This window comes from Danio rerio, chromosome 12 (genome assembly GCF_052040795.2).
Source record: "Danio rerio strain M-AB ecotype USA chromosome 12, GRCz13ab, whole genome shotgun sequence".
Taxonomy (NCBI): Eukaryota; Metazoa; Chordata; class Actinopteri; order Cypriniformes; family Danionidae; genus Danio; species Danio rerio.
Genome location: NC_141032.1, coordinates 11,160,499 through 11,180,000, shown reverse-complemented (window position 1 = coordinate 11,180,000; position 19,502 = coordinate 11,160,499). Strand labels below are relative to the sequence as shown.

Sequence of the window (19,502 nt, the reverse complement as noted above, 5' to 3'; positions counted from 1 at the left end):
CACATTTTCTTTTTTTGTGTTCATAATAAGATATACAGGGATCAAGTAATGCACAGGTGATTTGTGATGGTTTTCTTTTCTACAGGTCTATAACGCTTCTTCTTTTAGAGCTGACTGTCTCATGGGTGAATTCAAGGTATTTCAATAAAGTATTATACTTCATTTCACCCTCTAAATTGGTCTCACACTTTAATTACTGACTTATGAGGTTCTTTTTCTTCTATTTGTAGCTTGATATTGGCTACATTTATGATGAACAAGGTACTCTTCTGACAATCACAAAAGACTCATCATATGTTTACCTGTAGTTGAAAAGATCTTTTGAAGTTTTTTTTTTTTTTTCTACCTCAGCTCACTGTATCATGAAGAAATGGATTCTCTTGAATGACCCCGACGACTCAAGCTCAGGAGCAAAGGGTTATCTCAAAGTTAGCATGTTTGTGGTGGGAACTGGAGATGAACCGCCGGTACGTCCACTGAGTGTACATTAGTGTTTTTGCACTGTGTATTGATGAAGTACAATTTTTAATGTTTATTCACACTATGAAATAAAATGAAGTTAAAAAACTGTGAAAACAACTAAATCAATATCCACACCAATACATTTTAATATAAACATCATGCAGTTATACTTTAAAATGTTTGTTATAGCTAGAAGAATTGAATTGCCTGTCAGTTGAAGAAAGGTGTTCTGTAAGTGAAAATAATACTATAACTGTTAAAGGAACCAAAGTTCAACCACTCTAGTATTACTTTTATAGGTCATTGAATCAGATTGGATCACTAGTATCTCACACAACATTTTCAAAAAACAGAGTTTCAAGAATTTTCCTATATAAGGCTTAACTCTTCTGTACTTGCATGTGCTAAGTCTGGCGGAAAATCAACAGTTTTTTAATTTCTATAGGCTAGGAATATTGCTCTTATTCCTCTTTAATGATTAATGCTTGCTACCATTACGTGTTGATATTACATATTAGATTCTAACTGCTGTTGCAAGTGTAAGGCTTGGGACTGGTAATTTTCAGTTAATTTTCACTGCATAATATCCAGTGGTGTAAAGTAACTACTTACAAATACTTAAATAACTGTAATTGAGTAATTTATTAATGCCTAGTTCAGACTGCGTGATTTTAGCCCTGATTTTGGCTCGCCGACAGGTTTTGAGAAATCGCCGACAAAAGCCTGAAATCACAGGCAAATCGCTGCTCGTGCACATGAGTGACAATCACACAGTATGAACGATCAAAGACGCGATCTGAGAGAATCGCCTATGAGTCGCCGATGCCTGTGAGATATTTGGCGTGCTAAATATCTGGAGCTGTCGGCGATTCAAATCATGCCGTGTGAATTGAGTTTTGACTGAAAATAACATCAGCCATCGCCTACAGCCAATGAGAGAGCAGCTTTCACTTGTGTGTGTGTGCGTGTGTGTAAACCTGCTGCAGGCCAGCGGGAGGCTGGGGTAGAAGTTAAAAGCGCTTTTTTTCGGTTTATTTGGACCCACGAAATGGAGGAAAAACTAGTGGAGGTTTGACAGGACTCAGGAGCAACCGTGTCTGTTTGACGTTTCATACAGAAAGAAATTAGTTTATTATCAGCTTAAGTTGAGGAGAAATGGCTAATTCCCTTTAAACCCAGGTGAGCAAACATGTACATGTTCTACCCCATTAAAGGCTTCTTTCTCATTATGTAGTAAATAACAAAAGATATATTACATGTTTTTGGCTGTGAGACCTAGTTTGGACGAAGTTGTCGGCGATTCTCCCTATAGTAAAGTCATGCAATGTGAATGTCCATGTCGCCGAACCATCTTGCAGTGTTAACAAAGCAGCGACGAAACGCTAGCCCAGATAGTCATGCAGTGTAAAAACATTTGTGACACGACTTTTTTTAAAATCATGCAGTCTGAACTCGGCATAAGTAGTTTTGAAAACGTGTACTTTCATTTTCCCTTGAGTACACTCTTAGTTCTGTATCGGTACTTTTACTCCACTACTTTCCTTCAACTTGCAGTCATTATTTTTTCTTGTCTATGCAGATTAGAAGTATCAGCCCTGTGATTCCAGTCCAATTAAATTGCACATAGAAGTTAAATCGCATCATAATGAACTACCTCAACATGGGCAGCAAACAGTTTGGAAGCGTAAAAAGTGTCCGAGAAGATTTCCAAAATCTTTAAACGCATTGCCCCAGAGACTGTTTAGAAGCATATCACTGATGAGAAGATCACAAATATTTACTGTATGATGAACAAAATGGCCTTAAACACCCAGCAGGCACAATATGTCAACGTCATGTCTGATTGACATTATATCCTAATGTCATGGGAATGTTGCATTTTGTTTGGAAATGAAAATCGGGTTGACGTCAGAACTCACCCTTAAGTCAATGTCCAACGTCCAACCTGAAATCAACCAAATATCAATGATGTTACAGCTTGACGTTGTGTGGACGTCATCACTATGATGTCTATCAGACTCTGGATTTTGGTTGCCATACCTGATGAATAAATGTCGGTATTTGATGTCAAAATGGCGTTGGTTTAAGATGTTTGCTTAACATTGGATTTTGGTCACTTTCCAACACAACCTTAAGTCAACCAAATATCAATGCCATTTGATTTTATTATTAGACATCAAAATAATGTTGTCCTTAGACTCTGAACATTAGACATAGTCTGAATTTTGGTCACCTGATGTCACAACCTAAATCTAACCTAATATTAACTACTTATGGCATTGTGTGCCTGCTAGGCAATAACTAGGCCCACACGGGAATCTGCGTGTGCAGAATTCTGCAGATTTCTGCAGATTTTTAGCCCATCATTAATTCTGTTTGTTTACTTGAGTAAATGTGTAAATCTGAATTATTCAGTTTTTATTCAGTAATTTATTACTTTTTGTTTCATATAATAAGGTTTTAGTTATGATACACCGCTGGATACTCCCAAAATAATTCTGCAGAAATCTGCGGGTTTTTACCAAAATTCTCCGCAGAAATAGCAAAAAATGTTCGCAGATTCCGTCTGGCCCTGCCGCCAATAACTAGATGCACTACAGAATGTTACGTTTACACACATACACAAATTACATCTAACCGCATCAGCTTTTTACAGCATAATACCCACTACTCACTACTCTTGAGTACTTTTTTAAGGTCTTTTTACTCATACCTTGAGTAATACTTACAACAGATACTTTTACTCGCACTAATTTTTTAGGCAATTAATGGTACTTTTATTTAAGTATGGTTTTTTTTTTTTGTTTTTTTTTTTTGTTCTCTTTCCGCCACTGATATCAGTGTGCCTGCTGCAGCCAAAATTCCATGATTATTACACAGGATGATCTAGAGATCATAGTTTCTAGCCATATCGGCCTAGAAAATAGCAACTTTCATTCTCTGTTGAACTTGTTACAATGTAATTCAGAAGGGTTGAGCTTTAAATAGGAAAATTATCTAAACTCTTTTGTCATTTTTGAGTGAGATGCTAATAGTCTCATTAGATTTAATGGTTCATGCTAACCTATAAGCTTTCCCGCCAGTACCAGAGATCACTCTGGTTAAATGGATTCAAAAATGGTGAAACTGTTTAACTTTAGGGAACTTTTTAAAATGAAACTAATTGCAAAAAAAGTGAAGTGTTCCTTTGAAATTGATCCGATTCTAATCCTTAATATGAACAGGTTTTTGTTTATTATTTGTGGATTTTGATTTAAATGTCCTCCTCTAAACTGTCTCTGTTTAAGCTGTTTAATGTGGTATCCCTGGTTGATGTCTGTTTGTCAGGTGGAAAAGAAAGAGCAGGACAGTGATAAGGATGATGTGGAGAGTAACCTGCTGCTACCAGCTGGTGTTGCTCTGAGATGGGTTACGCTTAAACTCAAAGTGTTTCGCGCTGAGGACATCCCACAGAGTATGTTACTCTTACGTATTTGCTTTCTAAGGTAGCACATCAAGCAGCCTTTGCTTGATATGATTGGGGAAATGTATAGGAAATGGTCACTCTGTTAATGTTGAACTGGCACAATTAGATTACTTCTTGAGGTGTCAAGGTGCATTGCACTAGCTGACCAAAAATCATTTTCTGCTATTACTGTTGAGTCACTGGAGATGTTGACACTCACCTGCTAAGAGAAACAGCCATACATAGACTTTAGTACATTCAGCCTTTAGTACAAATGCCAAGAAATGTTGTTAAAATATGCCACCCAGACAGAATTTAGAATTTAAACTTGTAAGATTAAAAGGTATACATGTAAACATTTTCATTTTCACTGTCACACGACAGAAAATTAATATAAATAATATTGTCATCATGTAAAATTGAGGAAATGATTAAGCACTTCCTTGTTTTACAAGAAACCTTTGTTTATAAGAATTATTAACAAAAAATCTTATGGTGTGTTTGCCATTGTTCTATAAATTACAATTCATAAAAAATCATTAATAAATACTTCAGGGATAATTTTACAAGTGGCTATTTTAGTAAATGGCGTTTTTATATGTATTTTAAATTAATATATTTCTAAAAAAAACATATGAACTTAATACATTACATGAAACCATGTTAATTTTAAATCAGGCAATTTCACAGAAAAGTTTATCAAGTTCAAGGACCCCAATCAAAATCATGTGACTGGAGCCCCCTTTGCAGTCCATAATGTATTTTATTTATTTATTTTATATATATATATATATATATATATATATATATATATATATATATTCGTTTTTTAAACAGTTCACATTCAACTTTCTTGGAACCACTGTAAAGTTAAGTTTTGTTGTCTTTTGGTGTGAGTAGTTAGCACTGTATGGAGATCAGTCAAGCTATTCTATTATGTTTTCCATGTCACAGCATAGTACATACTGTATTATGGGAAAGTTTAGTAAATCTAGTGAATTACCATTCCTGATTCTAACACAAATCCACTGCTTTCATATTTTGGTGGCTGCCAGAGCAGAAATAAAAACTGCAGCTTATTTCTCAATACAGATTTAAAAGATCAGAAAAACTCCATATGTGCACCATAGAACCTCACCTCAACTAAATCAAGTGCTCAAAAGAGAAAGATTATTCCACTAGGTGGAAATTTGTCTCCCTTAGCTTCTATGATAGTGGCTGTTTTGTCAAAGCAGCAACTAACTCCCAAGATTAAGCCCCAACAGGAACAGGAGGTCTTTCTGTGTCGAGTTTGCATGTTCCCCCTGTGTTATTGTGGCTCTGCTTTCTTCCCACAGCACAAAGACTTCAAAGCAGAGGAAGCTATAAAATTTAAATACTTTTTGTTTACATCTCACCTAGTTAACTACTAGATGTTAAAATAAGAGAATCTGTATTGTCAAGAGACGGGTAAATAGTCTGTCAACTCTTTGCCCATTATTAGCGCCATTTTATGTCCATGCATTTTTTTCTGCTCATTTATTTTAATAAATCCTTGCTCTGTGTTATGTATTAAACTGAATGACACTTTTCATAATGTGCATAGTGTGGCTCTTTTTATGGTTTGGTTGTTTTGTACAATTGTTTGACTAAGTGTCTAATATATGGTTACAAGTTAATATTTCAAATATGTCTGCGAAGGAATGGAATAAAGGGATGGAAGTTGGGATCTTAATGTGCTGTTTGTGAATTTCTAGAGTTTATTACTTAGCCAGTAAAAGTAGTGGAATATATTTAAATTTAATATAAAAACATTGTATTTACTCCATGAATTGTACTAAACATTTTCTTTGCCCTGTCTGTGACAAATAAATCCTGCTTTTAAAACATTTGTGAAGGTTGTAACATTGAAATTGTGTTTTCAGTGGATGACTCCATTACCCAGTCTTTAAAGGAAGCGTTTGGGGGTGAAGGAAACAAGAAAAACCTGGTGGATCCATTTGTTGAGGCCTGGTTTGCTGGCAAAAAGGTAGTCCGACATACAACAATAATGATTTACATCTTACCTCTGTTAGACTTGTCTGAACAACAGTTACATATTTTTCAGCTCTGTACACAAATAATTGAGAAAAACGCAAACCCAGAGTGGAACCAACAACTCAATCTTCAGGTCAAGGTAATAGACTGGATTTATAAACGAGTTCTTGTTAAATATTTTGCTGGTTCTTTGCAGTTTCCCATTGGAAATACTTCTGATTACTTTACAGTTTCCATCCATGTGTGAAAGAATCAAGCTGACTGTGTATGACTGGTGAGCATCTTGGCAGGTTGAAGAGGTTGTATATTCACAGCAGATATGTACTTTTCAAAACTGTGCTGAGAGAAATCCCACTGTAAGCTGGGAGTTAAGAATGTGAGCTGGGAGTTTGGTCAGTGTTTTGAGTTGGGAGGACACAGGCAGGCAGTATGAGTCATAACGGGGCTGTCCCACCCTCTCCCACAACGCATTCCTCCCCATAAACCATACTACAGCTGCTTAGGGAACAGTGGAAAAACTGAGAATACCCCTAGCCAGACTGATTCTGTGACACACTGGAACATTTAAGCTAACTCCCACTTCTTCTCAGGGATCGCCTCACTAGGAATGACACCGTTGGCACCACATATCTGGATCTGACCAAAATAGCGTCCTCTGGTGGTGAAAGTGAAGGTACAAAATTCTGAATACCTTTAAAACAAAGTAACTTTTCATTTTCAACTAAAGGGGCCATATCTTGAATATTTGATAATTCTCAAATATTATTTTCATTTTCTTTGTGATAGAGGATCATCCAGGAGATGAATTTTCAGCAAGTAAAGTTTGCATATTTGCGTTGATTCCAGATCTGCAATCCCTTGTGTCCAGACTTATCAAATTATACATTTAACAATATTCTAGTTAAAATAAACTACTTATAAGATCTTTAAAATGCTTATACTCTAAAGTCTCTTTTGTTTTATATTTGTATTGTTCTGAAAGGGTGTGGTACCCAAGGGGTTGCAAGTTACTTTGCAATTTATAAATACCTGCATATGCTCTTTGGGTTAGCATAAGAACAGACCACTTATGCTATCTGCGGCATGCTATGTAACATTTAGTTGCACATCAAGCTTTTAAATGTTACAATGCACTCTAACCTTAATCACCTGAACAAAATAGCATGGCGTAATTAAACATCTCACAAACAATGCTGAGCAAAAGTTTGTACAATTAAGTTTTTTCGCTAATGCTTACTGAGGCTGTATTTATTTGATGTTAAAATGGTAAAATTATACAATTTAAAAGAAATGGCTATGTTTTAATATATTTAAATGTAAATTATGCCAGTGATTGCAAGGCTGAATTTTCAGCATAACTTCTTCAGTCTTTAGTGCCATGATCATTTATGAAGTATTCTAATTTGCTGTTCATAAAAACATTAATATATTGTATAAGCTGTGACAAAGTAATTCTTTTATTCATCAAGAAAATGTTCAAGTTGGGTAATTTAGAATTGAGACATTTTAACTCAACGTTTATATTTGTGACACTGACATGTTAAAGGTAAAAAAAATTGTGTATTAAAAAAAAATGACATTGTGAAGTGTTTTTACAATTTAACCTTTTCTACTGTATTACTTATCAAGTAAATGCAGCATTGGTAAACATTAGAGACTTAAAAAAAACTTAATTCAAACCTTTGTAAAAATGTTTTTGCAGCAAAAGAATCAGTTATGTGTAATCATATTGTGATGACGCCCATCAGCAACCTTGTCCATATAGTTGAAATCTCAGCATGACTTTAATGATCAAACATTTTAAATTTGTGCTATACTAACCAAACTACTAACATAAAGGTATCCAGGATGCTTTAACAACCATCACACTAAAGGTGATCTAACAAATTTAATGTCACTGGGAGCAGTTTATTGATCATGTTTTCCACAGGAGACACTGGAGAATCTGAGATGGGCTTCCTGCCTACCTTTGGGCCGTGCTATATAAATCTTTATGGCAGCCTGAGGGAGTTCTCAGGTTTACCTGACCCATATGATGACCTTAATTTAGGCAAGGTAAGTGAAGTAATGCATTTTAAGTCTCTCTTCCAAAGTTCAATTCACTAAAAAAGTCTTTGGGAGTGATCAGTAAAAATCTCAATAATATTCAATTCAATATTGAAAAATCATTTCAAATCGGCTAAAAAATGTATGATCATTTGTAGGGTGAAGGAGCAGCTTACCGAGGGAGAATTCTTGTTGAACTCTCTACAAAACTTGATGGAAAGGCTGACAAATCTGTGGAAGAAATATCAAGCGATGATATCTTAGTAGTTCAAGTGAAGCTCTTTGTCTTTTTATTGCTTTCAATGCTCTTTTTTTCTACTTGAAACATTTATTCACAGTTTTAAGTTTTTTTTCTTTTCTATTTTAAATTTAGAAATACCAGCGCAGAAGGAAGTATTGTCTGTGTGCAGTGTTTCACAGTGCAACTATGATCCAAGAACCCGGCGAGCCGATTCAGTTTGAAGTTAGCATCGGCAACTATGGCAACAAGATGGACCTAACGTGCAAACCTCTGGCTTCAACTACACAGTACAGCTGTGCTGTTTTTGATGGTGATGCTCATTGAATATATTTGATTTTGTTACAGAGGAGCAATTACATATAGTATCTGTGAAACTGAGTTTTACACTTTGTCCCTTCAGGTAATAATTACTACTACCTACCCTGGGGTGACACTAAACCTGTAGTTGCAGTTACTTCTTTTTGGGAGGATATCAGTCACCGGTTAGACTCTCTGAATATCCTACTGTATATATCTAACCGTTTGGTAAGTGAATTTTTTTATTTTTTTATTTATGTGTTAGTAGTGTAACCATACACATACAGTTTTTATTTTTGGTGTACATCTTGTGTACTGGACAAATACATTCTATAGTACAGCATGTGTGTAACTTAATTTGAGATTTAGCTTAATTAAATCTCTTGATTATCAATTCTTAAAATGTGAAATTCATTTTTGTAACCTAAAATATAATGGTAATGTGCACATAATTAAATAAATAAAATAAAAAGTTGTATAATAGTACATTAGTTTTTGTTTTTAGGAATTTTTAATAATAATGATGATGATGATAATAATAATAAGACTTCGGTTTCCCCCACAAGTCCACAGACATGCGCTATAGGTGAATTGGGTGAGCTAAATTGTCCGTAGTCTGTGCGTTAATGAGTGTATGGGTGTTTCCCAGTGATGAGTTGCAGCTGGAAAGGCATCCGCTACCTAAAACTTATGCTGGATAAGTTAGCGGTTCATTCCGCTGTGGTGACCCCTGATTAATAAATGGACTAAGCCGAAAAGAAAATGACTGAATGAATAATAATAAAGACAGAAACATTTTAGAATGTTTAATAAAAAACTAAGCAATGCTATGTTTAATTTTTCCCCTTGCTTCTATGAAATGATACCGATCTGTGCCTTCAAAACCAAGGTACACACAGAGCTGTAATTTGTGTTTGCCATTACACTACTAGTATGCATTAAATGTATTTAATGTATACTTTGTGAATCAAATACAATTCCTTCTTTTGCAGCAAACAAACATCAGTGCTTTAAAGTTTGCAGTACAGTCCAAAGCTACAGATGCACGACTTGTAGAAATCTGGTTAAAACTCATCAACCAGTTGATGGAAGATATCAGCAGGTAATATCCTCTATAGGTCATCATTAACATGACACTACATGCATCTTTGTAGGTTTTCTGTTATAAAATTAGGAAATTTCTTGGATGCAAGACATTATTTTTAATGTTTTGTTTCCTGTGTCCTCAGTTTAAAAATTCCTGACCTGGAAGGAAAGCCGAATCTCACATCACTGGATATTCAGATAAAGAAGTTACGGGATAAGGCACTGGAGGGCATCATGGAAGGGGCCAAACGCTTGTTTGAAGAGGCCACAGATGTTAATAAGTGCTTGACTATCATTGAAGGCTGGCTTGAGAAACTCAGGCAACTCGCTGAGGAGGTATGATGCTTGGCTTGTGTGTACAATGAGTTTGTGTAGGAATGGTGCTACAGTTGTAAATATGCAGAGGGATTTGTATTATACTTTTTTTATTTGCTTTATTTCCTATTATTTTATAGTTTTCTGATGTTATCTAAGTTAAATCAGTTTAAACTACATTAAACTGGACCTATTATGCAAAATTCTATTTTTAATGGTGTTTGAACACTGTGTAGTAAGTGTGTGTGTAAACTACCGGTGTGTAATGGTGAAAAACCTCCCAGCCACCACTCAGCTGCTCGTATGTGCTGTTGGAGTATTTATTGGTCATAATAGGTAAAATAATAATGGGAAATGATCACCTCAAAGTGAAGTGTATTTATAAACTAATTTCGAGAGGATCACGTGCTTATGCTTGCTCATGGCTGGTCCCACATTATTCAATTTATGATTCACCAATAGGGTTGTAACAATATACCGGTATGACGGTTTACCACGATTTGAACGTGCACGATTATCATACCATGAACAATTGCATATCAACGGTTTTAACCCTTAAAGACCGAGACAGCCGCCCGCGGCTATAAATAAGTATTGCTCTTAAATGTTTAATAACTTTTGATCCGCTGATCCGATTCATACAATTCAAATATTGGCATAAAGAAGAGAATCTCAGCTTTCCAGTGCTGTATCACATAACATTTGCGGACTTTCAGAGACTCCGGAATCAGTGCGGTTACGTCATCAAAATTTGACAACGCTGATTTGACAAAGAAACGCTCGTCACTGTGTCTCCGGACAAACCAGACATGATACTTGGATGCATTGTCCCTCCTCCATGCCCAGATTGGTTCAAACTCGCTATATCACAACCAATAAGCATAGGTTTCGCTTTTGTTTGTGGACCAACACTGAGCTTTTTGAACAACACGTAATGAGAGATAGGCATACATTTATGCGCGGCTAAATAAAATGCAAAAAAAAAGTTTTGCATGAAATAATTCTCATACTAAGTACTTTTGCATGCACAGCAGCACAGAAACATGACAAAACAGTGACACAGCAAAGACGAACTGCTGTTTTTGCTGTTTTCAAAAGACACAAATGAAGGTGCAGCTGTTTGTCTACATTGCAGACAACCATATCCATATCCACAGACAACCATATCCATGCTGGCACATAAAACCTAAGGATGTTCCATATTGAATCTAGTTTCGTTATGTAACTATTTATAGGATAGTAAATATTTATATCTATTTTTTTACTGAGGATTTGCACCATGTTTATTTGGACTTTATTTGGACTTTGACACATTAATTATTATTTATTATTTTCTTATTTTTTTATTTGTTCATTGTAAGTGGTGTTTTTTATAGTAACTGAAAATACATTATTTGGAAAAAGTCAAATTTGCTTCACTGTTCTATTATTTTGTAACATTTGTAACATACCGTATACCGCGAAACCGTGGTATTGTTTTAGACGATTATCATACCGTAAAAAATTCATACCGTTACAACCCTATTCACCAATCAGACGATTCCTAAGCCACTATAAACACCCTAAGTTCCGTATTCCAGCCATCTCCATTTTGAGAAACCCCCCTTACGCCCCTACTCCTCTTTTCCTAGATGGGTGGCACGGTGGCCCAGTGGTTAACACTGTTGCCTCACAGCAAGAGCGTCACTGGTTCTAGTCCTTACCAAGCCAGCCAACGTTTCTGTATGAAGTTTACACATTCTCCCCGTGCTCCCGTGGGTTTCCCCTGTTTCCTCCCACTGTCCAAAAACATGCTACATAAGTTGATCTTATGAGCTCAGGGCTTCATAATTAATCATCGGCTAAGTGTGAACTCTTAAATTAAATGCAAGTATGCAGCTCCTTTACTTGAATGAAATGCATAAATATCTATTGCTGGCACACTTGTAATTTAATAATGTTTATGTTTTTACTAATATATTCAAACAATGAAAAAAAAAACTGTTACAGATTATGTTATGGCTGCACAAGTCTGGCTAAAATGAGAATAATGTTTGTTTTTTTTGTTGTTGTTTTTTTTGGCTTAAAATAAAGATAACAATTTTCTCACATTTATGTAGTTGTGAAATAAAGGTTAATATGAGTAGACTATTATTATTGTTATTTCCCAAACATATAGTGAAAAACAGAAATGTGCGCACATCTAGAAAATCTTGAAGGCAGGTGCTCGATCAAAAAACAAACATTTGTAGCAAAAGATCCAAAGAAAATCTGCACACTGCCACACAAAAAAACTTTAATGTAGTGAACATATAGTTAAGCAACAGTAAAAATTTTAGGCTTATGTGCAGGTCTACTCTTCATTAAAATGCTAAATTTTGTGTGGACTTGAACAGACTTTTTAAATATGTCCTGGTTGTCAATGCACAGTAAAGCAATTGCATCAGAATACAACTATTCATAAATCTGAAGTTGAGTTATTATATTTGAGGCATATGCTTGCAATCTGTCATTGACAACCATTTAGGCCCTTTTTTCACTGGTGAAATGAGACTTTTGTCATTATCAGATTACCCCCTGCATTATATTCAACGTTATATAGGCTAGAGTTAACCTGCTATGCTTTTAGTCATGATAGTAATGTAATAGCAAGGCAGTGAAAGTGAAACCAAAAGCATGCACACCCTATTACCTGTTATTCAAAGCCTATGGAGGTTCTGTTTACAAAAGTAGACTTCATTAGATGGCAAACACGTCCTCTCTGTGGTAAACACACAACTCATGGTCAGCTCAGGTTTGATTTCGCGGCCACAAGTACATTATTACATAGACAGAAAGGACATTTTTGGAGGAATATATCTTATAAATACAGTATGCAACTCTTTTAACACCATTTAGAGGTGTCCACGTTATGGAGTGTGTGTGTGTGTATATATATATATATATATATATATATATATATATATATATATATATATATATATGTATATGTATATATGTATATGTATATGTGTATATATATATATATATATATGTATATGTGTGTGTGTGTATATATATATATATATATATATATATATATATATATATATATATATATATATATATATATATATATATATATATATATATATATATATATATATATATATATATATATATATATATATATATATAACCATGTAAAGACCACCTTTATGCTACTCTCCTGACCTTGAAAATATTATTGACTGAATTGTAGACCTGCTGGATTAAGATAATGTGGGGGGACAAATTGAGATCATGATCTTTTTTTTTTTTCGATTAATCATGCAGCCCTCGACTATGTATTCATCTTTTCTAACGATAGAAAAATTTAAATGAAGTCGTTCATTGTTAGTTCTTGTTAACTCTCAGTGCATTAACTGATGTTAACAAGCTAAAATGTGGATTTTAATAATGCATTAGTAAATGCTGAGCTATTCTTAGTAAGTTCTGGACAAATATTGTTCATTCTGAGTTTGTTTGTAAATGCATTGTAAAGTGTGACAAATTATGTGTATATTAATCTCAGAGCATGTCTTTCCAAAGCCTCAGAACAGCATGCCTGATATCAATATCTGGATGTTGAGAGGAGAGAAGAGGATAGCGTACACCCGCATCCCAGCCCATCAAGTGCTCTATTCGTCCTACTGTGAGCAGGCATGTGGCCAATACTGTGGGAAGACCCAGACTGTCTTTATGCAGGTAAACTGGGAGTATATATCACAGTACTGTTAAAGTGCCTTATTCTGCTCGATGTAAATGACTCCATGATAACTGATTCTCCTAACAGTACCCAATGGACAGCAAAAACGGTTTGAAGATACCTGTTAAGATACGTGTGAACATGTGGCTAGGACTGGCAACAGAGGAAAAGAACTTCAATCAATATGCAGAAGGGATGTTCAATGTATTTGCAGAGCTGGTAAATGCGTTTGCTTTTTTTCTGGAGAGATGCAGTCATGAACGGGGAGCTGATGTTAATCACTTGTCCCGTTTACAGTATGAAAATCAGGCTCAGGTTCTGGGAAAATGGGGCACCACTGGTCTGCTGAATCGAAGCAAGTTCTCTGATGTTACAGGAAAAATCAAACTGAAGCATGAGTACTTCATGCCCCCTGTTGGCTGGGAGTGGGAAGGTGATTGGAGTGTTGATCCAGAGAAAGCGTGAGTTGCAGAAATACAATACTAGATGTTGAACTTGAGGCTTGTTCACACCTAAATATTTAGTTTTAGTTGTCAGTGTGTAAAAGTTGGAAGGACAAGTGTTTTAAATACATGCCCTGACCCCCTACTGTTACGTAATTTTACAACTGAGCTTGTAAACAGTGAATAGATTCTAGAAATAGTCTGTCTTGTCTCTGGACCATTGTATTTAGCGTTGCCTGAAGGGATCTTTAAAATTACTGACCTTTTTGGGGTAAGCAAGTTGTGGAGCATGGATTAGTATATTAAATACCACCTTCAGTTTGAGAGCGAACTTGTGTGCTCTTTTAGCTCATTTCAAAAATGGACAAACAAATTTGTTAAATCACTTCTCTCAACCGGTTTTCGGACATGCAATCAGTAAAAAGTTTTGAAAATCTATTTGCAATAAAATATGTAGAAACAGTCATCTTGATGTGAATAAGACTTGAGTCTCACATTTGTATAGCTTTTTCAAAATAACTTTTGGCATCATGGAAAGTTTGACATGGACATTCACTTTTTTTGGGGTGGTTGGGTAGTCTGCTGACTGAGGCTGATGCTGGACACACCGAGTTTGTGGATGAGGTGTATGAAAATGAGACTCGATTCCCAGGAGGAGAATGGAAGCTGGCGACAGAGACTTACACCGATGTGGTAAAAGCACCTTCCAAATATTAGCTTCATATTTGAGCTTTGACCTTAAGTTCATGGAGAACATGCACATAAAAAAAAACTGCCTTGATTGCCTAAAAATAGTGTCTATTGTGAGAAGATTATGAAGTTATGAATATTTTGTGATGAATGTCAATTTGTTTTTAAAAATTTTGATTTATACATATAACAAAGTTTAAACCGGTATAAATAATTCTTTTTTTTTTTTTTTTTATAGAAATATTTGGCTGAGATGCAACTATTTAAAAATCTGAAATCTGGCAATTACTTTTTAAAGTTGTCTAAATAAAAAAATAAAAAAATGCACATAACTTTTTTTTTTAATTTAGTTTATTTAAGTTTAAATTGTTGTGATTTCTGTGTGAATGGCCTCTATGGAACTAGTACTTGTACAGTTTGGAAAAAAATGTTTTGGTATTTACAGAATGGAGAAAAAGTTCTGGGCCCTAAAGAAATTGAGTGCCCATCTGGCTGGACCTGGGAGGATAACTGGACCTTTGATGTCAACCGTGCTGTAGATGAAAAAGGTGAGCCTGTATTTGTACTTCTGTTTTACAGAAAAAAATATGAATGGAAAAAAGTCCAGTGCCAAAAGTTTAAAGCCAACTTTTACTTCAAACTATAGCACATCTAGTTGAGTCGTAAATCTCTAGTTTGATTATTTATTATTATTATTTTATTTTATTTTTTAATGATTATTATTTTTATTTATTTTAGGTTTGAGAAATTTGACACCTTTAAACCTTTTTTTTTTTTAAATTTAAAGAATTTTATGAGAAAATAAAGTACAGAACATGTTAAATGTAAATGTTAAAAAAATAGCACCATAAAAAGATCTTATTGGATTACTTGCACTGAATGGCATCTGCATTCCAGCATCTAAGCCTATATTCATGGCAGGCAATTCAATTCAATTCATGTTTATTTATATAGCGCTTTTCACAATGTGCATTGTGTCAATTGAGTTCTGGTAAAGTCCAGATTTCAGAGTTGAAGTTCAGTTTAGTTTAGTTGTGTGGTTCAAATTTCATTGCTAAAAGTTCAAACACTGTGTAGAGCAAATTCACCCAAGCGCAGCTCCACGAGTGCAGATCCAAGTAAGCCAGCGTCGACAGTGGCGAAGAAAAAAAAAACTTGTGAGAAACTAGACTCTGTTGGGCACGACCATTATTCTTCCGGCCAAACTTCTTGTGTGGAGCTGCAGTCTAGGCGCCGGAGGCTGGAAAAGCTGGACGTTTCTTTGTGAAAAAGCTGCAGGGTTGAGTAGGGCACCAACAGGAGATCAGGCTGGCCCACAGGATCAATGCGGGGGCTTGTTGTCACGGTGGTTCCTCGTTGAAGACCACAGCATCAGCTCGAGATATGGCCTGGTCCAGGATTATGGATACCTTGGGATCATCTCTTCACAGGTTTTAGATTGCATCAATGGCGCTACATAGTCTTTCAGGACCTAGGAATGAGTATCCCCAGATAGAAATAGAGAATAAAGAAGATAATTAGTGTCGCTGCTGTTCATAGTGTATATAAACGAGATGCAAAAACGGAGTCTTATAAATGAAAATAGCAGATATATAACCTAACATAGAAACAAACATGTAAAGCAAATGAAAGTTTGTCTGGTGTATTAAGGAGGAGTGTGTCCTGCAGGTGGTTGTCAAGCCAGCTCCCCTGCATGGAGCACATTCATGCATTATACCGTTATGTGATGCACTGAGTGTATGCTTTACTAAACAGATAGGTCTTTAATCTAGTTTTGAACTGAGAGAGTGTCTGAGCCTCAGACTTTAGAAGGAAGGCTATTCCAGAGTTTAGGAGCCATAAATGAGAAGGCTCGACCTCCTTTAGTTGACTGCTATTCTAGGTACTACCAGAAGCCCTGAGTTTTAGATCTTAAAGAGCAGGTTAGATTGTAGCGTGACAGAAGGTTGGTTAGATAAACAGGAGCTAGATTATTTGAAGCTTTATAGGTAAGAAGCAATATTTTATAAGTGATAAAGAACCTAACAGGCAGCAGTCAATCCATATACAGGTCATTTTATACACAAGGGTTTTCTATATACAATTCAGTTGAGGGGCAATCTTAATGCAAACACTGATACAGGGAAAAAATGTAAACTGCACATAAAAAGGATTTTGTTTCTCCCAGGGCTTGAAGTGGGGACCTACTTTTGCTTTTAATTGTTACATTACATTTATTAACCGTTTATGATTTTGAATTTTTGATTATTAAAATGAACCCAAATTTAAATATTTGGCTTGGACGGATATATGAATAGTATGTATTTATGCTTTTAGGTTGGGAATATGGCATCACCATTCCAGCTGACGAAAAGCCCAAATCCTGGGTAGCGTGTGAGAAGATGTACCATGTTCACCGTCGCAGAAGAATGATCCGACCTCGCAAAAAGATTCCTGGTGCCAAAACAGCTGATGCAAGTGTATTTTTAAAAAAAGTTTTAGTTATGTTTTTGTACAGTGGGTTTACTGATTGTTACTGACATGCAGAAGAAGGATACAGGAAATGCAGAGGGATGGGAGTACTCTTCACTCATCGGCTGGAAGTTCCACAGACAGCAACGGTCATCTGACACTTTCCGTCGGCGCCGCTGGAGAAGGAAAATGGCACCTGCTGGTCGTGTTGGAGCCTCTGCTATTTTCAAGCTAGAGGGTGCCCTGGTCAGCATTAGAACTATATCATTATCCTAATACCTATCTGACACTTTAATTTACACATGAGATGAGTTTGATTATCTACTTTACAGGGAGTCGACATGGAAAGTGAAGAAAAAGGGGCCAAAGCAGATTCATCTGTTAAGCAGTTTGGAGCCAACACACCAACGATTTCATGTACATTTGACCGTGAGTTTCAATATATTTTTAAAATTACTATTTAAAAAGGTTTCATTTTATTAATATTGAACCTGGTCTCCTTGCAGGATCCAACGCGTACCACTTGCGAGTCTATGTTTACCAGGCCAGAAACCTTACTGCTCTAGACCAAGACAGTTTTTCAGGTGTTCTAGCAGTTTTCCTTTGTTTATAATAACTGTGACAAGGCTTCTATTATATCTGAAACTGCATTGGTTTAAATTCCAGATCCATACGTCCATGTGTCCTTCTTGCATCACAGCCAAACAACAGAGACGATCCAAAGCAACTTGAACCCAACATGGGATCAAACTCTTATTTTTAAAAATGTGGAAATCTACGGTGATCCCCAATCTCTGGTCCAGAATTCACCAGTAGTGGTTATGGAAATCTTTGACCGTGATCAAGTGGTTAGTCTGACGGATTTATGCTCTCGCTTTCATTTCATCCATGTCATCAGCTTCTGAATCTGCACCAGGACATTTAAATGGGAAATTAGTTATAAGTTCATTCAAATGAATATAAAAATAAGTAAAATACCAGACAAATTATCGCTACTTTATGTACTTCCCTTTTTAGTATGCAAGTGTATTTACAGAATGATTGATTTTTTTTTTTCAATGCTTTTGTGTAGGGTAAAGATGAAATGCTTGGTAGAAGTACATGTGTACCTTTGGTGAAGTTGGCTTCAGGCATGGATGGATCTCCCAAACTTCTCTGGGAACCTGTAACACACAAAAATGCTTCGGCAGGGGAGATTTTAGTGGCTGCAGAGCTCATTCTAAAGACAAAGGTATGGGTTGTCATAGTGAATTGGCCATTGGTGTTGTTCAATGGCACCAAAATCTGTTTCAAATGGAGGTGTTTGTTGCTTGTTCCAGGGAAATGACACTGAACTTCCCCTTGTTCCCCCAAAACGGGGAGATAGTCTCTATATGGTTCCTCAAGGGGTGCGACCAGTAGTGCAGCTCACTGCCATAGAGGTCAGTTTATCTTGTTTGCAGTTTTTTTTATTTTTTTTTTCAAATTATGGGAGGTTTATGAATCTATATATGATCTTCCAGGATAAAAAAAAACTCTGAAAACGTATTTAAAAAAACAATAAATTCCAAAAAACAACCCAAATTTAAAACTGTTGTTAGAAAGGTGCCTTGAAATCAGTTTCGTATATTTTATTGTTGATGTGGAGTGTAGAAACTCAAAGTTTACTGCATGACAAATGGAGGCACAACTGCTTCAATCATTTACTTTTATATTTCTGTAATTTCTGGTCCTACAGATAAGAAAAATGCATATCTACATCTAAACTGTAAAGACTTTTTTTATTTGCTTCTTGCAAAAAAAACAGAGCATTTAATGAAAGCAAATATCCATTTAATTTCTTTGTCCTTGTGAACTTGAGCGCATCAGAAGAAAAGAAACCATGTATATTTGGCTTGCAGTGTATATATGAGAGAGAGATCAAAATGTTTACTTTAAAATAACCAATTTATATTGAAAACAAATATTCTGAGATAATGTAATGCATATTTACATTGTCATTTAGCAGACGCTTTTTTGTTTCTTTTCTCGCATGTTCACAATCATTATCTCTAGTTGGTGCTTTGGCAAGGTTTTTGTATGCGCTTGAGCACTTATTAGGCTATACAGGCAATTAAAGGCTGATTTATTATGATTTGAGTTTATTAATAAACTAATTGACTAATGACTAATTGTTAAAATGAACAACTGGTTGACCATAAATCTTTTTTTATTTGGTGGCAGCCCTAATGTTTTGTTTTTCTAAATTACTTTTACTGAATTGTTGATTGTATGATGAAATTACATTGATTTTTAGTTGAACCATAAATATTAGTAAATCTTGTA

At 35.5% G+C, this 19,502-nt stretch overlaps 1 protein-coding gene across 6 annotated transcripts in view; it reads left to right on the top strand.

Annotated features, from left to right (window-relative positions):
- The window catches only part of myof (myoferlin), a 52,673-nt gene that overhangs the window by 18,952 nt on the left and 14,219 nt on the right, over window positions 1-19,502 (top strand). For 3 of the 6 annotated variants that reach the window (XR_015503350.1, XM_087274829.1, XM_087274831.1), the window contains exons 9-35: window positions 86-136; window positions 231-261; window positions 352-467; window positions 3,790-3,916; window positions 5,812-5,915; window positions 5,994-6,062; window positions 6,154-6,197; window positions 6,514-6,596; window positions 6,710-6,739; window positions 7,854-7,978; window positions 8,128-8,241; window positions 8,343-8,520; window positions 8,611-8,735; window positions 9,500-9,609; window positions 9,737-9,929; window positions 13,458-13,613; window positions 13,702-13,833; window positions 13,912-14,075; window positions 14,636-14,750; window positions 15,193-15,295; window positions 17,064-17,200; window positions 17,274-17,444; window positions 17,531-17,627; window positions 17,705-17,782; window positions 17,865-18,046; window positions 18,271-18,429; window positions 18,518-18,619. Coding sequence is in view for 4 of the 6 variants with exons in the window: in XM_087274829.1 (XP_087130955.1) it covers window positions 86-136; window positions 231-261; window positions 352-467; window positions 3,790-3,916; window positions 5,812-5,915; window positions 5,994-6,062; window positions 6,154-6,197; window positions 6,514-6,596; window positions 6,710-6,739; window positions 7,854-7,978; window positions 8,128-8,241; window positions 8,343-8,520; window positions 8,611-8,735; window positions 9,500-9,609; window positions 9,737-9,929; window positions 13,458-13,613; window positions 13,702-13,833; window positions 13,912-14,075; window positions 14,636-14,750; window positions 15,193-15,295; window positions 17,064-17,200; window positions 17,274-17,444; window positions 17,531-17,627; window positions 17,705-17,782; window positions 17,865-18,046; window positions 18,271-18,429; window positions 18,518-18,619 (3,096 nt within the window). In the remaining 2 variants the exon portion in view is untranslated. 6 annotated transcript variants of the gene reach the window in all.